Genomic DNA, 21369 nt, shown 5'->3' on the forward strand with positions numbered 1-21369 from the left:
CCAACATGTCCATGGGGGTCAGGTGACTGAAGGATCCCAACCTGGCTTTTCCCAATGTATCCATCGGGCCAGGTGCCGGGAGAAGCCAGGTTGGGATCCTTCGAACGTCTCCATGGGGCCAGGTGACCAGAGGGTCCCAACGTCTCCATGGGGCCAGGTGACCGGAGGGTCCCAACCTGGCTTCTCTCAACGTCTCCATGGGGCCAAGTGACCCGAAGGTCCCAACCTGGCTTCTCCCAACGTATCCAGGGGGCCAGGTGACCGGAAGGCCCCAACCTGGCTTCTACCAATGTCTCCATGGGGCCAAGTAACCCGAAGGTCCCAACCTGGCCTCTCTGAACATATCCATGGGGCCAGGTGACCGGAAGGCCCCAACCTGGCTTCTACCAATGTCTCCATGGGGCCAAGTAACCCGAAGGTCCCAACCTGGCCTCTCTGAACGTATCCATGGGGTCAGGTGACCCAAGAGTCCCAACCTGGCTTTTTCTCCCAACGTATCTATGGGGCCAGGTGACTGGATGGTTCCAACCTGCCTTCTCCGAACGTCTCCATCTCTTCAGTTTTGAGATGAAGGGGGCACACGTACGCCGTGCACATTACAATCGTCTTAAAGTGGTTGTCCATTATTTAGGATCATTTTTTAACTAGTGGAAAAGATTTAACAAAACATATAGTCTCCTACCCGACCCCCCTCGATGCTCCTCTGTACCGTTGTTGGTGCTCCACGCCGGTCTTTTGGCTTTGCAGGGTGTCGACTGATTGGCTGCATCGGTGCCGTTCCATCAAGGTAGGAAAAAACAGTCTCCTCTAGCATGGATGTAATGTGACTGATACCACAGGCACCAAATGCTGGAGGAGGAGGGCAGTGGGGGTATGGTAGGTGTGGACGAAAGTGGGTTGTAAAGGAGAGGAACGAGCTAATCCCTACGGTCTGTGACCACTGTAATATTGCGGTATATCGTCACATTACCTGTCTCCTATGAGGCCCAGCCACGGGAGCACACACATAGCAGACATGGGGGGTGGTGAGGTGGTCAGACGGCGTTGTCTTCCATCATTTCCAGCTGTCACATTGATGGTGGCATCTATGAGGTTAAGCGCGTAGCAGTCAGGCTTGGTTGCCATCTACATGACACAGCTGAGCAGAGCGGCTTCGGCATTTGCCAGGATTTGCCAGCACAGATTATGTTATAATAGCGATGTGTTGGCATCAAGTTGTGACATCTGAGTGTACTGGCCCTTTAAGAGCCGACTTTAAGGGACTGACTTGGATGATGTCTGCATTAGGTTTCCTAATAACCTTAATAATCTGTGTGACTGTGATACTCCCAGGATCTGTCTGGCCATGCTGGGCGTTGTAGTTTTGCTGCAGCAGGAGAAAGGCACCGGCTGGGGATCTGTGATGAGACGTCCTAGCACGTGCAGGGAGGAGGAGTCATGTGACCGATCAGCTGACACATTCCCCGCAGTAACCTAAGCTTCGGGTTAAACCATTATTACGACGACACGGAGGGGGAGATGAAATTGGATTCTTAATTCTCCGCCTCCTTAATCCATTCCGTATAATATCCGCCAATATTATCACGAAGTATAAAGTGAACATCTTGACAACAGAGTTCATTCCAAGCAATATTTTGGCCGATAAATATTTTAACCCCCCCCCCCCCTTCTATTGCGACACTTAAGATCGTTCAAAGAAGCGGACGTCAGGCGCTGTCACGTGATGTAAACATGGCGGAGTGTCAGGTGAGTGAGGGCAGCTGCGGAGGACTGGGGCTGCTGCTGGGACTTGTAGTGCCACCAGGGCTATAGGGAGAGCCCGATATACAGTCTCTGGTCAGTGCTGACTGTATTACTGGTGGGGACTGTCTGCAGGGACCCCACCATCACAGGGGCTCCAGCAGGGGGGGGTGGACAAGCCCTTTAACCCCTTCCTGTCATAGACTATTTTCGCTTTTTTTCCTCCTCCTCTTCTTCCAAGAGCTGTAACTTTTTTATGTCTCTGTTCACATTGACGCATGTACCTTTACTGTTCATAGGAAAATTACTGATCTGATAAGGCAGCCATAGGCCAGGCTTCACATGAGTACCAAGATAGTGGCGACATGGGCGAGTAGTAGCCACCGGGGTTCACATGAGTACCAAGATAGTGGCGACATGGGCGAGTAGTAGCCACCGGGGGCCATGTGGACTCCTGGGGATTGTGGCGCTCGAGGGTCATCGCAATTACACAATTTAAATGCCCCTGACCGGGATTGACCGGCATATAAATGGTTAAAAGCCGCAATCCGAGCTCCGCTCCGGTCACTGTTGATACTGGCAGGTGCGGACTGTACATCACAGCTGGCAACGGCTCCCAGACCCAGCGCTGAATGTGTCAGGAAAGGCTTAAAGGGAATCTGTCCTTGAGTTTATTCTATCTGAGGTCCTATAAGACAGGCACCATTAGCATGGTGTGGGGGGGAGGGGGGGTCACAGTTTTTCTTGTATTTGTCATTACAGCCCTGAGTATTAATGCTTCCTTCAGATGAGAGAGCGAAAACAATGTGACATATTCTCTTGAAGTAATAAAATTTTCAGCCACCTCTATCGAGACGAAATAGTATACAGATTTATACAGCCACCACTAGGGGGAGCTCACTACATACAGATTTATACAGCCACCACTAGGGGGAGCTCACTACATACAGATTTATACAGCCACCACTAGGGGGAGCTCAGTACATACAGATTTATACAGCCACCACTAGGGGGAGCTCACTACATACAGATTTATACAGCCACCACTAGGGGGAGCTCACTACATACAGATTTATACAGCCACCACTAGGGGGAGCTCAGTACATACAGATTTATACAGCCACCACTAGGGGGAGCTCACTACATACAGATTTATACAGCCACCACTAGGGGGAGCTCACTACATACAGATTTATACAGCCACCACTAGGGGGAGCTCACTACATACAGATTTATACAGCCACCACTAGGGGGAGCTCACTACATACAGATTTATACAGCCACCACTAGGGGGAGCTCAGTACATACAGATTTATACAGCCACCACTAGGGGGAGCTCACTACATACAGATTTATACAGCCACCACTAGGGGGAGCTCACTACATACAGATTTATACAGCCACCACTAGGGGGAGCTCACTACATACAGATTTATACAGCCACCACTAGGGGGAGCTCACTACATACAGATTTATACAGCCACCACTAGGGGAAGCTCGCTACATACAGATTTATACAGCCACCACTAGGGGAAGCTCGCTACATACAGATTTATACAGCCACCACTAGGAGGAGCTCACTACATACAGATTTATACAGCCACCACTAGGAGGAGCTCACTACATACAGATTTATACAGCCACCACTAGGGGGAGCTCACTACATACAGATTTATACAGCCACCACTAGGGGGAGCTCAGTACATACAGATTTATACAGCCACCACTAGGGGGAGCTCAGTACATACAGATTTATACAGCCACCACTAGGAGGAGCTCGCTACATACAGATTTATACAGTCACCACTAGGGGAAGCTCGCTACATACAGATTTATACAGCCACCACTAGGGAGGAGGTCACTACATACAGATTTATACAGCTACCACTAGGGGGAGCGCACTACATACAGATTTATACAGACACCACTAGGAGGAGCTCACTACATACAGATTTATACAGTCACCACTAGGGGGAGCTCACTACATACAGATTTATACAGTCACCACTAGGGGGAGCTCACTACATACAGATTTATACAGCCACCACTAGGGGGAGCTCACTACATACAGATTTATACAGCCAACACTAGGGGGAGTTCACTACATACAGATTTATACAGCCACCACTAGGGGAAGCTCGCTACATACAGATTTATACAGTCACCACTAGGGGGAGCTCACTAGATACAGATTTATACAGCTACCACTAGGGGGAGCTCACTAGATACAGATTTATACAGCTACCACTAGGGGGAGCTCACTACATACAGATTTGTACAGTCACCACTAGGGGGAGCTTACTAGATACAGATTTATACAGCTACCACTAGGGGGAGCTCACTACATACAGATTTATACAGTCACCACTAGGGGGAGCTCACTAGATACAGATTTATACAGCTACCACTAGGGGGAGCTCACTACATACAGATTTATACAGCCAACACTAGGGGGAGTTCACTACATACAGATTTATACAGCCACCACTAGGGGAAGCTCACTACATACAGATTTATACAGCCACCACTAGGGGAAGCCCGCTACATACAGATTTATACAGCCACCACTAGGGGGAGCACACTACATACAGATTTATACAGCCACCACTAGAGGGAGCTCACTACATACAGATTTATACAGTCACCACTAGGGGGAGCTCACTACATACAGATTTATACAGCCACCACTAGGGGGAGCTCACTGCATACAGATTTATACAGCCACCACTAGAGGGAGCTCACTACATACAGATTTATACAGCCACCACTAGAGGGAGCTCACTACATACAGATTTATACAGTCACCACTAGGAGGAGCTCACTACATACAGATTTATACAGTCACCACTAGGAGGAGCTCACTACATACAGATTTATACAGCCATCACTAGGAGGAGCTCACTGCATGCAGATTTATACAGCCAACACTAGGGGGAGCTCACTACATACAGATTTATACAGCCACCACTAGGGGAAGCTCGCTACATACAGATTTATACAGCCACCACTAGGGGAAGCTCGCTACATACAGATTTATACAGCCACCACTAGGGGGAGCTCACTACATACAGATTTATACAGTCACCACTAGGGGGAGCTCACTAGATACAGATTTATACAGCCACCACTAGGGGAAGCTCGCTACATACAGATTTATACAGCCACCACTAGGGGGAGCTCACTACATACAGATTTATACAGTCACCACTAGGGGGAGCTCACTAGATACAGATTTATACAGCCACCACTAGGGGAAGCTCGCTACATACAGATTTATACAGCCACCACTAGGGGAAGCCCGCTACATACAGATTTATACAGCCACCACTAGGGGGAGCACACTACATACAGATTTATACAGCCACCACTAGAGGGAGCTCACTACATACAGATTTATACAGTCACCACTAGGGGGAGCTCACTACATACAGATTTATACAGCCACCACTAGGGGGAGCTCACTGCATACAGATTTATACAGCCACCACTAGAGGGAGCTCACTACATACAGATTTATACAGCCACCACTAGGGGGAGCTCACTACATACAGATTTATACAGCCACCACTAGGGAGACCACAGTTTTAAGCTTTCTTTCCTATTCTGCTCGCTCTCTTCTTTCTTATTACTATTAATCTGTGTGTGAGCAGTGAGAGGAGGTGATGAACATCACTGATTATTCTACAGGATGAAACGTTGCTGTAAATTGACTCCACGGTATTGAAGATTGCCAAGTCACAGTCATGAATGCCATCGTAGCGCTGTGCCACTTCTGTGAGCTCCATGGACCCCGCACTCTGTTCTGCACTGAAGCTCTGCATTCACCCCTCCCCCAGGGGGCAGCATGTGGGGACAGCCTGGGACAGGGAGAACAGGTGGAGGAGGAGGAAGGAGGAATACAGATGAGTAGCAGGATCCGCTCTCACAGTCCTGCAGATGGCGCCAGTGCCGAATCCAACAGCCCCAGACTGAAGAAATCTGATATGTGTGAGGTAAACAGATTGTATGGACCTAGGAGGCATAAATGTATGCAACTCTACTGTAGTTATATTCTTGTACATAGGAGCAGTATTATAGTAGTTATATTCTTGTACATAGAAGGCAGTATTATAGTAGTTATATTCTTGTACATAGGAGCAGTATTATAGTAGTTATATTCTTGTACATAGGGGGCAGTATTATAGTAGTTATATTCTTGTACATAGGGGGCAGTATTATAGTAGTTATATTCTTGTACATAGGAGCAGTATTATAGTAGTTATATTCTTGTATATAGGAGCAGTATTATAGTAGTTATATTCTTGTATATAGGAGCAGTATTATAGTAGTTATATCCCTGTACATAGGGGGCAGTATTATAGTAGTTATATCCCTGTACATAGGGGGCAGTATTATAGTAGTTATATTGTTGTATATAGGAGCAGTATTATAGTAGTTATATCCCTGTACATAGGGGGCAGTATTATAGTAGTTATATTCTTGTACATAGGAGCAGTATTATAGTAGTTCTATTCTTGTACATAGGGGGCAGTATTATAGTAGTTCTATTCTTGTACATAGGGGGCAGTATTATACTAGTTATATTCTTGTACATAGGAGCATTATTATAGTAGTTATATTCTTGTACATAGGGGGCAGTATTATAGTAGTTATATTCTTGTACATAGAAGCAGTATTATAGTAGCTATATTGTTGTACATAGGGGGCAGTATTATAGTAGTTATATTCTTGTATATAGGAGGCAGTATTATAGTAGTTATATTCTTGTACATAGGGACAGTATTATAGTAGTTATATTCTTGTACATAGGGGCAGTATTATAGTAGTTATATTCTTGTATATAGGGGGCAGTATTATAGTAGTTATATTCTTGTACATAGGGGGCAGTATTATAGTAGTTATATTCTTGTACATAGGGGGCAGTATTATAGTAGTTATATTCTTGTACATAGGGGGCAGTATTATAGTAGTTATATTCTTGTACATAGGAGCAGTATTATAGTAGTTATATTCTTGTATATAGGAGCAGTATTATAGTAGTTATATTCTTGTATATAGGAGCAGTATTATAGTTGTTATATTTTTGTATATAGGAGCAGTATTATAGTAGTTATATTCTTGTACATAGGAGGCAGTATTATAGTAGTTATATTCTTGTACATAGGGGGCAGTATTATAGTAGTTATGTTCTTGTATATAGGAGCAGTATTATAGTAGTTATGTTCTTGTATATAGGAGCAGTATTATAGTAGTTATATTCTTGTATATAGGAGCAGTATTATAGTAGTTATATTCTTGTACATAGGAGCAGTATTATAGTAGTTATATTCTTGTACATAGGAGCAGTATTATAGTAGTTATATTCTTGTACATAGGGGGCAGTATTATAGTAGTTATATTCTTGTACATAGGAGCAGTATTATAGTAGTTATATTCTTGTACATAGGGGGCAGTATTATAGTAGTTATATTCTTGTTCATAGGGGCAGTATTATAGTAGTTATATTCTTGTACATAAGCTAACTTTGACTTTTTTCATATTTAATGTATTTTTTGTCATTCAGGGCTGCCGGTCTTTGGATGCCTGCCATCCTGGGTACATCAGCCATGATAAGGAAACTTCCATTAAATATGTCAGCCACCAGCACCCCAACCATCCCCAGCTCTTCAGTATTGTGCGTCAGGCCTGTGTGCGCAGCTTAAGCTGTGAGGTACGTAAGAAAATCAGAGTTTTGTGGGATAAAATATTCTTGACTGATCTATGTGTCTCCATGGTTACAGACTACAAACTGACCTTGTGTAGTCAGATCCTGCAGTCATGTGCTACTCCCCCTGTCCTTAGTTTATATGGATAGTAGAGAAGAGGCTAGATGGAAGAGATTAAGACCTGACCGCAGGATCACACTGAACACTGGATTGGGTTGTTAGTCTGAAACCTTAGAGACATACAGGTGTGTATAGGAGCTGCATACACAAAACGGTAAAGCATTTGAGATGTTACTTTATTATAGAATTTTGGATTCCTTAGAGCCCTGGGCTCCTGAGAGTGTTGCTGGATGTGCTCCTGTTGTCTAGGTTTGCCCTGGCAGGGAAGGTCCCATCTTCTTTGGGGATGAGCAGCACGGCTTTGTCTTCAGCCACACGTTCTTCATCAAGGATAGTCTCGCCCGTGGGTTCCAGCGCTGGTACAGTATCATCGTCATCATGATGGACAGGATCTACCTGATCAACTCCTGGCCTTTCCTGTTGTCCAAGATCAGAGGGGTCATAGATGAGCTCCAGGGGAAGGCATTAAAGGTACGTCAGGTCACTCCTTAAATACGGCTTTAAAGGGTTAATGATTGGACACCTTCCGTGCACGGTTGATAATACCGTCCTGTTGTACTTTGCAGGTGTTTGAAGCAGAGCAGTTTGGGTGTCCACAGCGCCCCCTCCGGATTAACACAGCGTTCACACCGTTTTTGCACCAGAGAAACGGCAACGCAGCCCGATCTCTGACGTCGCTCACCAACGATGACAACCTGTGGGCCTGTCTGCACACGTCCTTCGCATGGTAACCGGTCGTCACAGTCCCTTTGTAATGTTTTCTATTTTGAAAAGATAGATGACTTTTCTGCTCATACATGAATGTGAACGGATTTGTACGCAGGTTACTGAAGGCTTGTGGCTGCCGTCTGACTGAGAAGCTGCTCGAGGGCGCCCCCACAGAGGACACTTTGGTGCAGATGGAGAAGCAGGCGGGTATGTGTAATGACCCACTTTAATAGGTATTTGTGAAACTATGGTGGGATCCTGTGCCATGAATAATCCTGGCTCACCGGGGGACTGGGAGCACGAGACATCACTGGCTCACCGGGGGACTGGGAGCACGAGACATCACAGGGAACTGGGAGGCTGAGAAGTCGCTGAGGACTGGGATGGAGAAATAATGCTTGTTCATTGTGGACTGTCGGCACAAGATATTTATCTCAAATTAATTCTGCAGACTTGGAAGAAGAGTGTGCTGCCTGGGAGTGCCATGAGGAAGAGGAGGGTCGACCACGACCACAGCCTGAAGTTCTTGAGGGTAGAGAACTGTCCAAATGCCATACGGAGTCATCTGTCCTGTCAGATTGCAGTTGGTCCATCCGGAGGACGGCCGTGTTCCGGTCTCTGCGGCACATGAGACAGGTGGGGTGTATGGACATAAGGAGAGAGCTGTGTGTACTGTATGCGGTCGCTCTCCTGTAATACGGTATGAGATGACGGCTGCGCCCGGTCTTGTGTTTGCGCTCAGGTACTCGGCGCTTCTGCTTTCCGAATGTTGGCTTGGCACATTCTGATGGGAAATCAAGTGATTTGGAAGGGGCACGACCAAGAGCTGATCCAGTCGGCATTCGATGTCCTGCAGGTGAGTGCGACCAGAGTATAATAATGTTACGTGGGATACCATTACCCCACATTAACCCTTTCATCTTCTGCATCTCAGGCCATGCTCCCTGTGGGTTGCATTCGTGTCATCCCGTACAGTGAAAAGTATGAAGATGCCTATAGGTGCAACTTCTTGGGGCTGAGCCCCCAGGCTGAGATCCCCCTGCATGTGCAGTCCTCCGGTGAGCAATCCCCAATCTCGTATAGATGTAGCTGAGCCCATCCGGTGCAGTTACGTTCTTATGTTTCCACTGAATGCTGATGTGAAAGTGCAGAAGGCCCAGGTCTGGTGTTACCCATGGGAACAGGTGGTTGGCTCTCCAAATTCTAGTCATTTTGGCATTCTGTTTTTTTTTTGCTTTTGATAGAATTTGCAGTGATGATTGATGTCCGGACGGCGCCGCGATCCAACCTGTATCCCGTCCTGTTTGTGGATGATGAGCCTCTCAGCAAATATGAATTTGTGGTGGCGAGTGGGAGTCCAGTGGCCACAGACCGGGGTAAGTAATCCCGCTCCTACGCCTTTCACCCTTACTAGACCCCTGACGAGATGTCATGACTTGCCCGGGACGCTGCGGCAGAAGAAGACGATGCCCGGATTTGGCTGTGCAACATTCACTTTGTTAGAGCAGTGGCTACACAGCGACTTATGTACTAGTCCAGACTTTCACATAAGAGGCCCATAATCCGCTTCTTATCTCCCACAGTGGGATTGACGATCCTGAACAAGATCGAAGCCGCCCTGAGCAATGAGAACCTGTCCATGGACGTGGTGGACCAGTGCTTGGTGTGTCTGAAGGAGGAGTGGATGAAGTAAGGGGCCGCCGCTTACCTTCTACTGGGGGAAATGTGGACGGAAAATGCTGATGATCCGGCTCCCGATACTCCGGATATGTGTAAATGAAGCTTAATGTAACCCTTTCCCAAAGTCTGACATTACATAACATGTCGGGTGCTGGTGTACAGAGCCAGCCCAGGAGAGCTATTACACAGCCGGCACCTCTATCCACTCAAATACCACTGTCCATCTGTATAGCATAAGCGATGGAACGAGAGCAGGGGACTAAAGAGATAAATATATATATATATATATATATATATATATATATATACACACATATACAGTACAGACCAAAAGTTTGGACACACCTTCTCATTTAAAGATTTTTTTTCTGTATTTTCATGACTATGAAAATTGTACATTCAATAGAATGCCAAGAGTGTGCAAAGCAGTCATCAAAGCAAAAGGTGGCTACTTTGAAGAACCTGGAATATAAGACATATTTTCAGTTGTTTCACACTTTTTGGTTAAGTATATAATTCCACATGTGTTAATTCATAGTTTTGATGCCTTCAGTGTGAATGTACAATTTTCATAGTCATGAAAATACAGAAAAATCTTTAAATGAGAAGGTGTGTCCAAACTTTTGGTCTGTACTGTATGTGTATATATACATAGAGATATATATATATATATATATATATATATATATATATATATATATATATATATATATATATAATTTTTTATTTTTTAAATAAATATGTATATATAATTTTTTTTCAATTTATTTGTGTATTTGTATAAATAATTTAAATTGTAAAATAGAAAGATATACCTTATTTTTCGGACTATAAGACGCACCGGACCATAAGATGCACCTAGGTTTTAGAGGAGGAAAATAGAAAAAAATGTAGTCACGATGCACTGTTAAGGGGGAGCGGGTCTGCTGCTGACACTGGAATAGGAATAATGTCCCCCAATTCTGATAATTTCCCCCATCCTGGTAGATATGCCCCCCCCTTCCTATTATGCATGGCACCCCTTCATCCTTATCCTGGTATGCATGGCACCCCTTCATCCTTATCCTGGTATGCATGGCACCCCTTCATCCTTATCCTGGCATGTATGATCCCCCTCATCCTTATCCTGGCATGTATGATCCCCCCTCATCCTTATCCTGGTATGTATGATCCCCCTCATCCTTATCCTAGTATGCATGGTCCCCCTAATCCCCATCAGGCTGCACATAAAAAAATAAACACTCCTACTCACCTTTCTTCTCTCTCCTCCAGCGCTGCATCCTGTCTGCCATCACTGATATCTACATGTGAGCCGCGCATGACGTCACTGCCATGCGCGGCTCACAAGGAGAGCTCAGCTGCCGGAAGTCACTGCTCCCCACGCCGGGACTGTGTGCGCGGGGAGCAGTGATTTCATGCTCCTTAATAGCTGGCACACAGCGTAGCCGCAGTGCGGCTCCTGCTGCTGCCGGGCGATCGCGTTTGCCCGCTGTTAAAGGGCATGAATATTCACCCCCTCCGCACGCCCATGGGCGTGGAGTGGGGGGTGAATATTCATGCCCAGTGAATATTCATTTTCTTCAGCAGCGGGGACAGTGTAGGCTGCAGCAGGCGGCTGCTGCCTCCTGTGCCCCGCTCCTCCGCTGCAACCGCTCTCCCCAGCACAGTGTGTGTGTGTGTGTGTGTGTGTGTGTGTGTGTGTGTGTGTGTGTGTGTGTGTATGAATATATATATATATATATCCCCCCAGCTGCATTCGGACTATAAGACCCCCCCCCCATTTTCCTCCAAAATTTTGGAGGAAAAAAGATTGTCTTATAGTCCGAAAAATACAGTATATTTTTTATTTTACAATTTAATTAGATATATCTAATTAAATTGAAAAATAAAAAAATACAATATTATATATATTTTTTTATTTTTCAATTTAATTAGATATATCTAATTAAATTGAAAAATAAAAAAATACAATATTATATATATGTGTTTAAAATAAAACAATAAATTTTTTCATCTAAAATTGTATGTGTTAATATCACATACAAGCCACTCCTGTAAAAGTCCGATCTGTCCGAATATAAAATTAATTAACCTGTCGGTAAACAGCGCAATGCAGAGGAAAATCACCTCTCCAGAAAGGCTGTGGTTTTTTTATTTTAGTTGCTCGGCAATAAGACAAATAAAACCTCCTTTCTACCCCAAAATGGTACCAATAATAACCTCAGCTCTCCATACGAAAGAACAAGCCCTCACCCAGCTCCATAGACGAAAAACAAAAAATGGAGACAAAGCAAAATTTTTATTTTTTACAAAATTCAGAATTTTTTTTTTACCTTTTTAAATTAAAACCAATCCTGTACAGTTGTTTTTTTTAAATTTTTTAATTATTACTATAATCATGTTGCTGGGTCATTTTTACTGCCATAAAAGCAAAACCCCAAAAAACTAATAGTGGAATTGCGTTTATTTATTTTTTATTTCACTATTTGCTATTTTTCTTCATGTTTTTTTCAATACATTTATTTGGTAAAATGGACAATGTCGTTCAAAACTACAACTCGTCCTGTTAGCTCGATGCAAAAAATAAAGTTACGGCTCTTGGAAGAAGACAAATAAAAATGTTTGAGAAGTTCTGCAGCTTCCTAATATTCTTTACCTGACGGAGCGTCGCTGGTTTCCTCTAGCTCTGCTTGCTGCTGGTGAATGGAAACTGATCTCTGTAGGATCTGGGCTTGCCGTCAGGGAATAAAATGTTTTGTTTTTTTTTGTTTTGTTTTTATAGTAAAGTGAAAGTTCTGTTCAAGTTCACCAAAGTGGACAGTCGCCCCAAAGAGGACACGCAGAAGCTGCTGGGCATATTGGGAGCGTCGGAGGAGGACAATATCAAACTGTTGAAATTCTGGATGACCGGCCTCAGCAAGACCTACAAATCCCACCTAATGTCCAGCGTGCGCAGCCCCACCTCGTCTGAGTGTCGGATCTAACTATATACAAAAAAAAAGGGACCCCTATATCTACCAGACTGGCGTCCATTGTAAATGTGTTGTAAGAACAGGAATACATGCGACTCTTGTTGACCCCATAGCGCCACGCCTATCTACAGGTTGTGTGCGGTATTGCAGCATGGCACGATTCACCTCATCAGGGGTGGCGCTGGAAGAAAGCAGCTGTGTTGTTTGTTTTGTTTTTTTGTGTTTCTTTTTAATTTCTGCACAACCGTTTTAAAGGAAACTACTGTATGCGAGTGGAAAGGCGTCTGTCCGCATATACGCTCGTCTGAACAAGCCCTGAAAGCCGCAGCACGGCGGTGCCTTCTTATTATGACCGTGTGGTTACTTTACCGATTTACCCCCTTTTTTTTAACTTATATACTATTTTGCTTCTCCATTCACAGCCAAAGGTGCATTCAGAGAGAGCTATTTATTGCAGGACTTGAGCATATAGTCTCTCTCCGTTTAGTAGGGGGCCGCACCGTGCCTTTTTTTTTTTTGCAAATGGAGGAATTTTTGCGGCACGCTCTATCAGAGGAGAAAAATTTGACGGCAAAGAGAAGCTGCGCCAAACTGACGGAGATCATGAGGAAACTGATTATTAAGCCGGTGGGGTCCCATCCTCGGCCGCCCGGTCGGGGTCCCACCCTCGGCCGCCCGGTGGGGGTCCATCGCACAAAGGAATCTGGCTTCCGTTCCAGACGACTGAGATTGTTGAAAACTCCAATTTGCAAATTGGCGTTTTCACCATTTTTGGTCAGAAATCTAGAACAGAAGCCAGATTGCTTTGTGCAATGGACCCCCGCTGGTGGACCCCACAAACCGTTTTCTCATTGTTTTTAGATTTTATAAAGGCGTGAAAGGTATTTTAACACTTTATTTAAAAAAAATAAATTTTTTTTTCCTTTGGCACGACTTCATTTTTGAGTAATTGTACAAAGGAGTGAATGACGCCCGGGATGGACAGCATGGTCCCGGCCCAATGTAATTCGCTCTGACCGTCGCGGGCGTCTGAAGGATACCATTCATCTTACATACAATATACAGATTTTTTATTTTTTTTACTTTTCTGACGATGAGATGGAAAAAAATAATAATCCGCCATTGGTTTTATGGCGTTCATTGTATGGTAAAAAATGCCGCGATTCTCCAGCTCAGTAAGGTTCCACCATCCGCCATGCTTGGTGCGGACTCGCTCCGTCCACCCGCCCGTGTACGGTGGAGGTCGGGAAGCGGTTACCGTGAGAACAATCCGTAAAAGCGCGAAATGCGTTTCTGACTCCAGCGGACGATTTTGGTCGACTTTAAGTGAGCCACCGCCATTGTAAGTTGGGAGAACGCTGGCCTTGTCAGTCTCCATTTTGATGGAACCCAATTGGGCTTGGGTTTAGCAAAACCGTGACCAAAAGTGAAGAGTTCTTGTCCAGTTTTGGGGCACGGGTTTACTTCTTATTAATGGGACCCCCCATACTGACATGGCGGTGGAGTAGTCGCCATTACATGAGTGTTAATCCTCCTCAGCGGGGGCCGTCACGTCTAGATCCTCCATACAGGCTTGTTTTTCTTTTCCATAAGAGACCTTACACCCCATTCACTGAGAAGCTTTATGGGGTAAAATTGGTCATTTTTCCCATCAGAAGCCAAATTTGAATAGTGAATGAGACGTAGCCAAAAAAAGTTAATTAAGGGAATAAAACATTTTTATTATTATTTTCTACACTTAAAGCCCCCTGTTTGTTGTGACTGCCCCCATACTGCCATAAATGTGTGTTTTATGCACGTTCCCAGTCATTTTCTTCTCAGAAACCATCAGTGGCAGCTTCTGCCTCAGCAGTAGGCGCCATTTTGTGTCCTCCCTCGCTTCCCGCGCTCCGCCCCTGAGGCCTCACTTCCCGCCATTGTTCGGGCCCCGCCCCCCGCTGTCATGGTCCCCGCGGTGTCCTGGCGGCGGCTCGGTGTGGCGGCGGTGGCCGTGGCGCTGGCTCTGGAGCTCGTGTACCGCTTCATGCGGCGGCGGCGGCGGCCGCCGGTGCGGGAGGTTCTGTTCTTCCCGGCTCCTCTGGTGTGTGCGGAGCCGCTGCTGAGCCCCGGGAGCCGCTGCTCCTGCCCGCTACCTCACCGCACGGACGGGCCGCTGTCAGCGCTGCTCAGGCGGCTCCTCGGGGCTCGGCGCTCGCTGGAGCTCTGCATCTTCACCCTCTCCAGCCTCCCGCTGGCCCGGGCCGTGCTGCTGCTCCATGGCCGCGGGGTGCGGGTGCGAGTCATCACCGACAGCGACTACATGGCGGCGGCAGGATCCCAGATCGGAGAGCTGAGGAAGGCGGGTAAGATGGCGGAGAGGAGGATGGGGGCGGCGGTGACTGGGGAGTGTGGTGGGGAGTGTGGCAGCGGTACATCTTGGGGGGCTGCGCTGACTGGGGCAGCGGTACATCTTGGGGGGCTGCGCAGACTGGGGCAGCGGTACATTGGGATTGGGGGGGGTTGCGCTGACTGGGGCAGCGGTACATGGGGGGGCTGCGCTGACTGGGGCAGCGGTACATGGGGGGGCTGCGCTGACTGGGGCAGCGGTACATGGGGGGGGCTGCGCTGACTGGGGCAGTGGTACATCGGGGTGGGCTGCGCTGACTGGGGCAGCGGTACATGGGGGGGGCTGCGCTGACTGGGGCAGCGGTACATGGGGGGGGCTGCGCTGACTGGGGCAGTGGTACATCGGGGGGGGTTGCGCTGACTGGGGCAGCGGTACATCGGGGGGGGGCTGCGCTGACTGGGGCAGCGGTACATCGGGGGGGGGGCTGCGCTGACTGGGGCAGCGGTACTTCGGGGGGGGCCTGCGCTGACTGGGGCAGCGGTACTTCGGGGGGGGCCTGCGCTGACTGGGGCAGCGGTACATCTTGGGTGGCTGCGCTGACTGGGGCAGCGGTACATCGGGGGGGCTGCGCTGACTGGAGCAGCGGTACATCTTGGGGGGCTGCGCTGACTGGGGCAGCGGTACTTCGGGGGGGGCCTGCGCTGACTGGGGCAGCGGTACATCTTGGGTGGCTGCGCTGACTGGGGCAGCGGTACATCTTGGGGGGCTGCGCTGACTGGGGCAGCGGTACACGGGGGGGCGGTGAGGTCTGGATGGGACATATATGGGGGAATGGTACACACATATATATATATATATATATATATAATTTGTGGGGGTGATGGAGGTGTTTGTAGAATGAGTCAATAATAATAGAGACCAAGCTCAACTAATGAAGAGGGGTGCCAGGAATACAACACAAGGAACCGTGTAGGTAAAGATTCCGGCACACCAAATAATGTAGAAAAGTCTCATATGGGTGATATAAAAGTAGATGCTTTATTTCTCCAATCTAAACTGGTACAAATGGTTGTCAGTATAGTTGCTCTAATTTCTCCAACATTAGCTGGTTCAAATCGTAGTAGATATAACTGCCCAACGTTTCAACCCCAGCGGGGTTTTCCTCACGGGCATCAAAGGAGCTTAAAACCAGAGCATAAACATAAATAAAGCCATCAGTGACATGTAATATACTAAATCATACAATGAGCAATATTATTCAAAATAAGGAGCATATTAATGAGAAAAAGCAAAAAAAGGGGGGCAAAAAGGGTGAAATTAGCAGGGTATAGTAAATTAGGTATTTTTGGAAATTTCTTACTCTATAGCATTCTGCTCTGATGCCTTAAAGGGATTACACTCATTTTCCCTTCCTTTTTCTTTTGCCCTCCTATATACTCTTTCCTCCTCCCCCTCCCCCTTTTTGCCCCCTTTTTTTTCTTTTTCTCATTAATATGCTCCTTATTTTGAATAATATTGCTCATTGTATGATTTAGTATATTACATGTCACTGATGGCTTTATTTATGTTTATGCTCTGGTTTTAAGCTCCTTTGATGCCCGTGAGGAAAACCCCGCTGGGGTTGAAACGTTGGGCAGTTATATCTACTACGATTTGAACCAGCTAATGTTGGAGAAATTAGAGCAACTATACTGACAACCATTTGTACCAGTTTAGATTGGAGAAATAAACCATCTACTTTTATATCACCCATATGAGACTTTTCTACATTATTTGGTTTGTAGAATGAGTGGCCGGATGATGAGGGGTCCTAGCACCAGAGCTCCCTTGGAAAGATGATACATTTGAATCCCCTTTGAGCGGCCCCCTCCTGTCTGGCTGCAGGCGGGGGCCCTACAGTTTGGCTTCATTATTTTGCACTGATTGGTGGTCACGCGGTAGAATATATATATAATTACTATATTTCTCAGGGGCTTTACCTGCAGCTTGTGCTGAGGAAACGTTTTTATTTTATATACACACACCAACATATGCATTGTGTTTAACTAAATGTCAGATTTCATTTATTCACCTGTCACTCAAAAAATGGAGGTAAATACTTTGTAAAAAAATCCCTGATTCTGCAGATTTTTTCCATTTTCCTCTGTGTTGCTCCATTGCAGAGATATTCATTCACATTTGATTCTTCTGCAGCGCACTATGTGAAATCTCTGATACGGGCACACGTTCAGTATTTTACATCAGTATTTGTAAGCCAAAACCAGGAGTGGGTGATAAATACAGAAGCGGTGACGTGTTTCTATTATACTTTTCCTTGGATTGTTCCTCCCCTGGTTTTAGCTTACAAATACTGATGTAAAATACTCACCGAATACTCAGCGTGTGCATGTGACTCCTCGTCTTGAATACAGTGTCCTCTGATTTTGCAGGTGTCGTGGTTCGCCACAATCAGTCCTCCGGCTACATGCACCACAAATTTGCGGTAGTGGATAGGAGCATTGTCCTCACCGGCTCCATGAACTGGACTCAGCAGGCGATACAGACGAACCAAGAAAACCTCCTGGTCACAGATGATGGTGCGTGTGTCAGGGCCTACCTGCAGCAGTTTGAGCGTCTCTGGGAGGAGTATGACCCAGCCGGCTACTGTTTTTTTCCAAAGGAAGGGCCGTAAGGCCTCATTGCTGTGGTCACCCTGCCGCTGTACACATGCACAGATCAGTGGTGTTTTAAGAGACTTGTTGTTGCTTCATTGTTTTGTTGTTTTTTTTTCACATTTTTATTTTACCACGATTAAATCTTACACTAAAGATTTTGGATCAAGATGGAGGAAGCTGTGACCATCACAAGGCACACAGGCAGCCAGGATAACACCCTATTACCCACAGGCAGTAGGTACCAAGTATATACAGTACAGACCAAAAGTTTGGACACACCTTCTCATTTAAAGATTTTTCTGTATTTTCATGACTATGAAAATTGTACATTCACACTGAAGGCATCAAAACTATGAATTAACACATGTGGAATTATATACTTAACAAACAAGTGTGAAACAACTGAAAATATGTCTTATATTCTAGGTTCTTCAAAGTAGCCACCTTTTGCTTTGATGACTGCTTTGCACACTCTTGGCATTCTCTTGATGAGCTTCAAGAGGTAGTCACCGGAAATGGTCTTCCAACAATCTTGAAGGAGTTCCCAGAGATGCTTACCCCTTGTTGGCCCTTTTGCCTTCACTCTGCGGTCCAGCTCACCCCAAACCATCTCGATTGGGTTCAGGTCTGGTGACTGTGGAGGCCAGGTCATCTGGCGTAGCACCCCATCACTCTCCGTCTTGGTCAAATAGCCCTTACACAGCCTGGAGGTGTTTGGGGTCATTGTCCTGTTGAAAAATAAATGATGGTCCAACTAAACGCAAACCGGACGGAATAGCATGCCGCTGCAAGATGCTGTGGTAGCCATGCTGGTTCAGTATGCCTTCAATTTTTAATAAATCCCCAACAGTGTCACCAGCAAAGCACCCCCACACCATCACACCTCCTCCTCCATGCTTCACGGTGGGAACCAGGCATGTAGAGTCCATCCGTTCACCTTTTCATCGTCGCACAAAGATTTCTGAGGCTGGTGACTCAGATAAACTTATCCTCAGAAGCAGAGGTGACTCTTGGTCTTCCTTTCCTGGGGCGGTCCTCATGTGAGCCAGTTTCTTTGTAGCGCTTGATGGTTTTTGCAACTGCACTTGGAGACACTTTCAAAGTTTGCCCAATTTTTCGCACTGACTGACCTTCATTTCTTAAAGTAATGATGGCCACTAATTTTTCTTTACTTAGCTGCTTTTTTCTCGCCATAATACAAATTCTAACAGTCTATTCAGTAGGACTATCAGCTGTGTATCCACCTGACTTCTGCACAACACAACTGATGGTCCCAACCCCATTTATAAGGCAAGAAATCCCACTTATTAACCTGACAGGGCACACCTGTGAAGTGAAAACCATTTCCGGTGACTACCTCTTGAAGCTCATCAAGAGAATGCCAAGAGTGTGCAAAGCAGTCATCAAAGCAAAAGGTGGCTACTTTGAAGAACCTAGAATATAAGACATATTTTCAGTTTCACACTTTTTTGTTAAGTATATAATTCCACATGTGTTAATTCATAGTTTTGATGCCTTCAGTGTGAATGTACAATTTTCATGGTCATGAAAATACAGAAAAATCTTTAAAGGAGAAGGTGTGTCCAAACTTTTGGTCTGTACTGTACATGTTATTAAGATGAGTAATGAAAGTGTTTTCTCAGAATACGTGATCAAAGTTTGATCTCGAGTTGGAGATCCCGATCTCCCATTTTTCCTCAGCATAGGTCGCACACGTCCATCGCTGCCTAATTCAGGGACTGATGGAAATAGAGGTAGACGAGTGTCGTCCTCCACTATCAGCTCCATAGAGGTAAAGGAGTGCCCGGTATAGATAAAATCTGCAGATCTGGCCAAGTTGCCGAACGGCTGAGCATTTTTAAAGGGGTTTTCCAACGTAGTACATTTAATACCTAACCACAGAATATAGATAAATGTATATTATAGCATGAAAGTTACTGGGAGATGAGCTGCTGCCAGAATTGTTGGGCAGCAGCTTCTTCCCCTCTATTTAGCACTTGTATGGGGGGGGGATTGGGAGGAAAGGCTGACGGCAATCTTTAATGTTTGGCCACTTTTTATCTTGTATTTTATGATAGCCCTACATACAGCATCATATCTGCATTAATTGGGTAAACCACTGTGGCCCATGGGCCGTGTGCACACAGTATCTTGTAGACACAGTTTGCCCAGGCTAAGGTGCTCCAAGAAACCACCGGCGGTCATTTTGCTGAGGCGACTTTGCTGTCGTTCTTGCCGCGGTTTTCATGCTATCTTGTTAAGTATAGAGAGAGGGCAGCTCGCTACTGGGAGACGACAAAGAATGGGCATGTCATCTTTAGCAAATTCAGGGTTTCTGAACCCTTAAGTGGATAAAAGAAGGGACATAAAACACAAAATGAATGTAGTTCACTTTTCGGGGTGCTTATGTGGTGCTATTTCAGGCAGAATCCACCTAAAAAAGACCCATACACAAAGCCCCACAAGGCTGGGCGGTGTTGCCAATAAACCCCACAGATCAGTCACTGTAGCACAGAAGGGATCTGATTTGCAGTCGTTGGTCAAGAATCTGAGTTTATTAAGTGTGTGTTTTTCTAATTGTATTTTGAAGAGGAAAGTTAAGACCTCTAACATTTCATATTATCCATTGATGTTTTTTTTTGCATGCAGAGTATTTGGAGTGTAACACAGGGCTCGATCAATAAGATGAGATTTATAATAAATCTGCTCTACGCATGGCTGAAACGTTATATGCAGAAATTGTGCTGAATTCATCGCGAATGTTACCCAATGTAATCAAAAAGGATGAAACCTGTAATGCGTTGATTTTACGCGTGAACGCGCAATGTTGAAAGTTTGTGTTTAATTTCTTGTAAAAAAAAACACAAAATATTTGTATTGAAAAATAATAGTAGCTAAACAGTGATCTGCATTTGGAAAGTCCATTATTTTTGTAGAAGAATGGAGGATTTCAGGCTGGCCTAGGGAACGAAAATGTCATATTAGGCTCTGCTCAATTTTCTCTAAGGCTGCGTGCCCGCGTTGCGTATTACAAGCGTATATGCTGCGGAATTTCCGCAGCGTAAACACTTGTAAAACGCATGTATATCCGCACCCCATGGTCCCCAATGGCATTCCGCAATGTCAATGCCCATGCTGCGGTCAAAAATCCGCAGCATATTCATTAATTTTGCGGAAGCGCAGCGGAATCAATGTGCGGATGGTACCCAAGTCTGGAGGAGAGGAGACTCTCATCCAGACCTGGGTACCAAAGAACCTGTAAAAAAAAAAGAAAAAATAAAGTTTATACTTCTCTTCTGATGTCTTCCCGGTGTTTTCCCGCCGTCGCGCTGTTGTGTGAAGGACCTGCCACGTCACATGACCCATCACATGACTCAATGACGTCACCGCAGGTCCTGCACACAACAGCGTGAGCCGCTCAAGACTCCGGACGGGGCAGAGAATGCATCGGAAGGTGAGTATAA

The 21369-nt window shown here is 45.7% G+C and overlaps 2 protein-coding genes across 3 annotated transcripts; both read left to right on the top strand.

The window, feature by feature from the left end:
- Window positions 1–1676: 1676 nt before the first annotated feature.
- FLCN (folliculin) lies at window positions 1677–13471 on the top strand. Of its 2 annotated transcripts, none has more exons than XR_012250776.1 (12): window positions 1677–1746; window positions 5428–5732; window positions 7304–7450; window positions 7815–8036; window positions 8132–8292; window positions 8389–8480; window positions 8725–8909; window positions 9016–9129; window positions 9208–9331; window positions 9518–9649; window positions 9857–10045; window positions 12736–12872. XR_012250776.1 is itself a non-coding variant. In XM_073648503.1 (12 exons), exons 2-12 carry the CDS (start codon window positions 5484–5486, stop codon window positions 12935–12937), a joined length of 1734 nt encoding a protein of 577 aa, XP_073504604.1. In that variant the 5' UTR covers window positions 1677–1746; window positions 5428–5483; the 3' UTR covers window positions 12938–13471. The 2 variants fall into 2 exon arrangements, 1 of the variants encoding a protein (XP_073504604.1); XM_073648503.1 differs by having other exon boundaries at window positions 9857–9962; window positions 12736–13471.
- A 1269-nt stretch (window positions 13472–14740) lies between these two features.
- Window positions 14741–18245, top strand: PLD6 (phospholipase D family member 6). Its single transcript, XM_073645980.1, has 2 exons — window positions 14741–15267; window positions 17681–18245. Exons 1-2 carry the CDS (start codon window positions 14868–14870, stop codon window positions 17920–17922), a joined length of 642 nt encoding a protein of 213 aa, XP_073502081.1. The 5' UTR covers window positions 14741–14867; the 3' UTR covers window positions 17923–18245.
- Window positions 18246–21369: the final 3124 nt, after the last annotated feature.

The sequence above is a fragment of the Phyllobates terribilis genome, unplaced genomic scaffold (genome assembly GCF_046119375.1).
Source record: "Phyllobates terribilis strain yellow unplaced genomic scaffold, ASM4611937v1 Scaffold_9__5_contigs__length_417890890, whole genome shotgun sequence".
Lineage (NCBI taxonomy): Eukaryota > Metazoa > Chordata > Amphibia > Anura > Dendrobatidae > Phyllobates > Phyllobates terribilis.

Bases quoted from the DNA above. Each gene is read 5' to 3' on its own strand.
- FLCN (XM_073648503.1), top strand. From the start codon at position 5,484: ATGAATGCCATCGTAGCGCTGTGCCACTTCTGTGAGCTCCATGGACCC. The intron at 8,910-9,015 runs GTGGGGTGTATG...GTTTGCGCTCAG, and splicing joins CTCTGCGGCACATGAGACAG to GTACTCGGCGCTTCTGCTTT. The intron at 9,130-9,207 runs GTGAGTGCGACC...TCTGCATCTCAG, and splicing joins CGGCATTCGATGTCCTGCAG to GCCATGCTCCCTGTGGGTTG.
- PLD6 (XM_073645980.1), top strand. From the start codon at position 14,868: ATGGTCCCCGCGGTGTCCTGGCGGCGGCTCGGTGTGGCGGCGGTGGCC. The intron at 15,268-17,680 runs GTAAGATGGCGG...CTGATTTTGCAG, and splicing joins CGGAGAGCTGAGGAAGGCGG to GTGTCGTGGTTCGCCACAAT.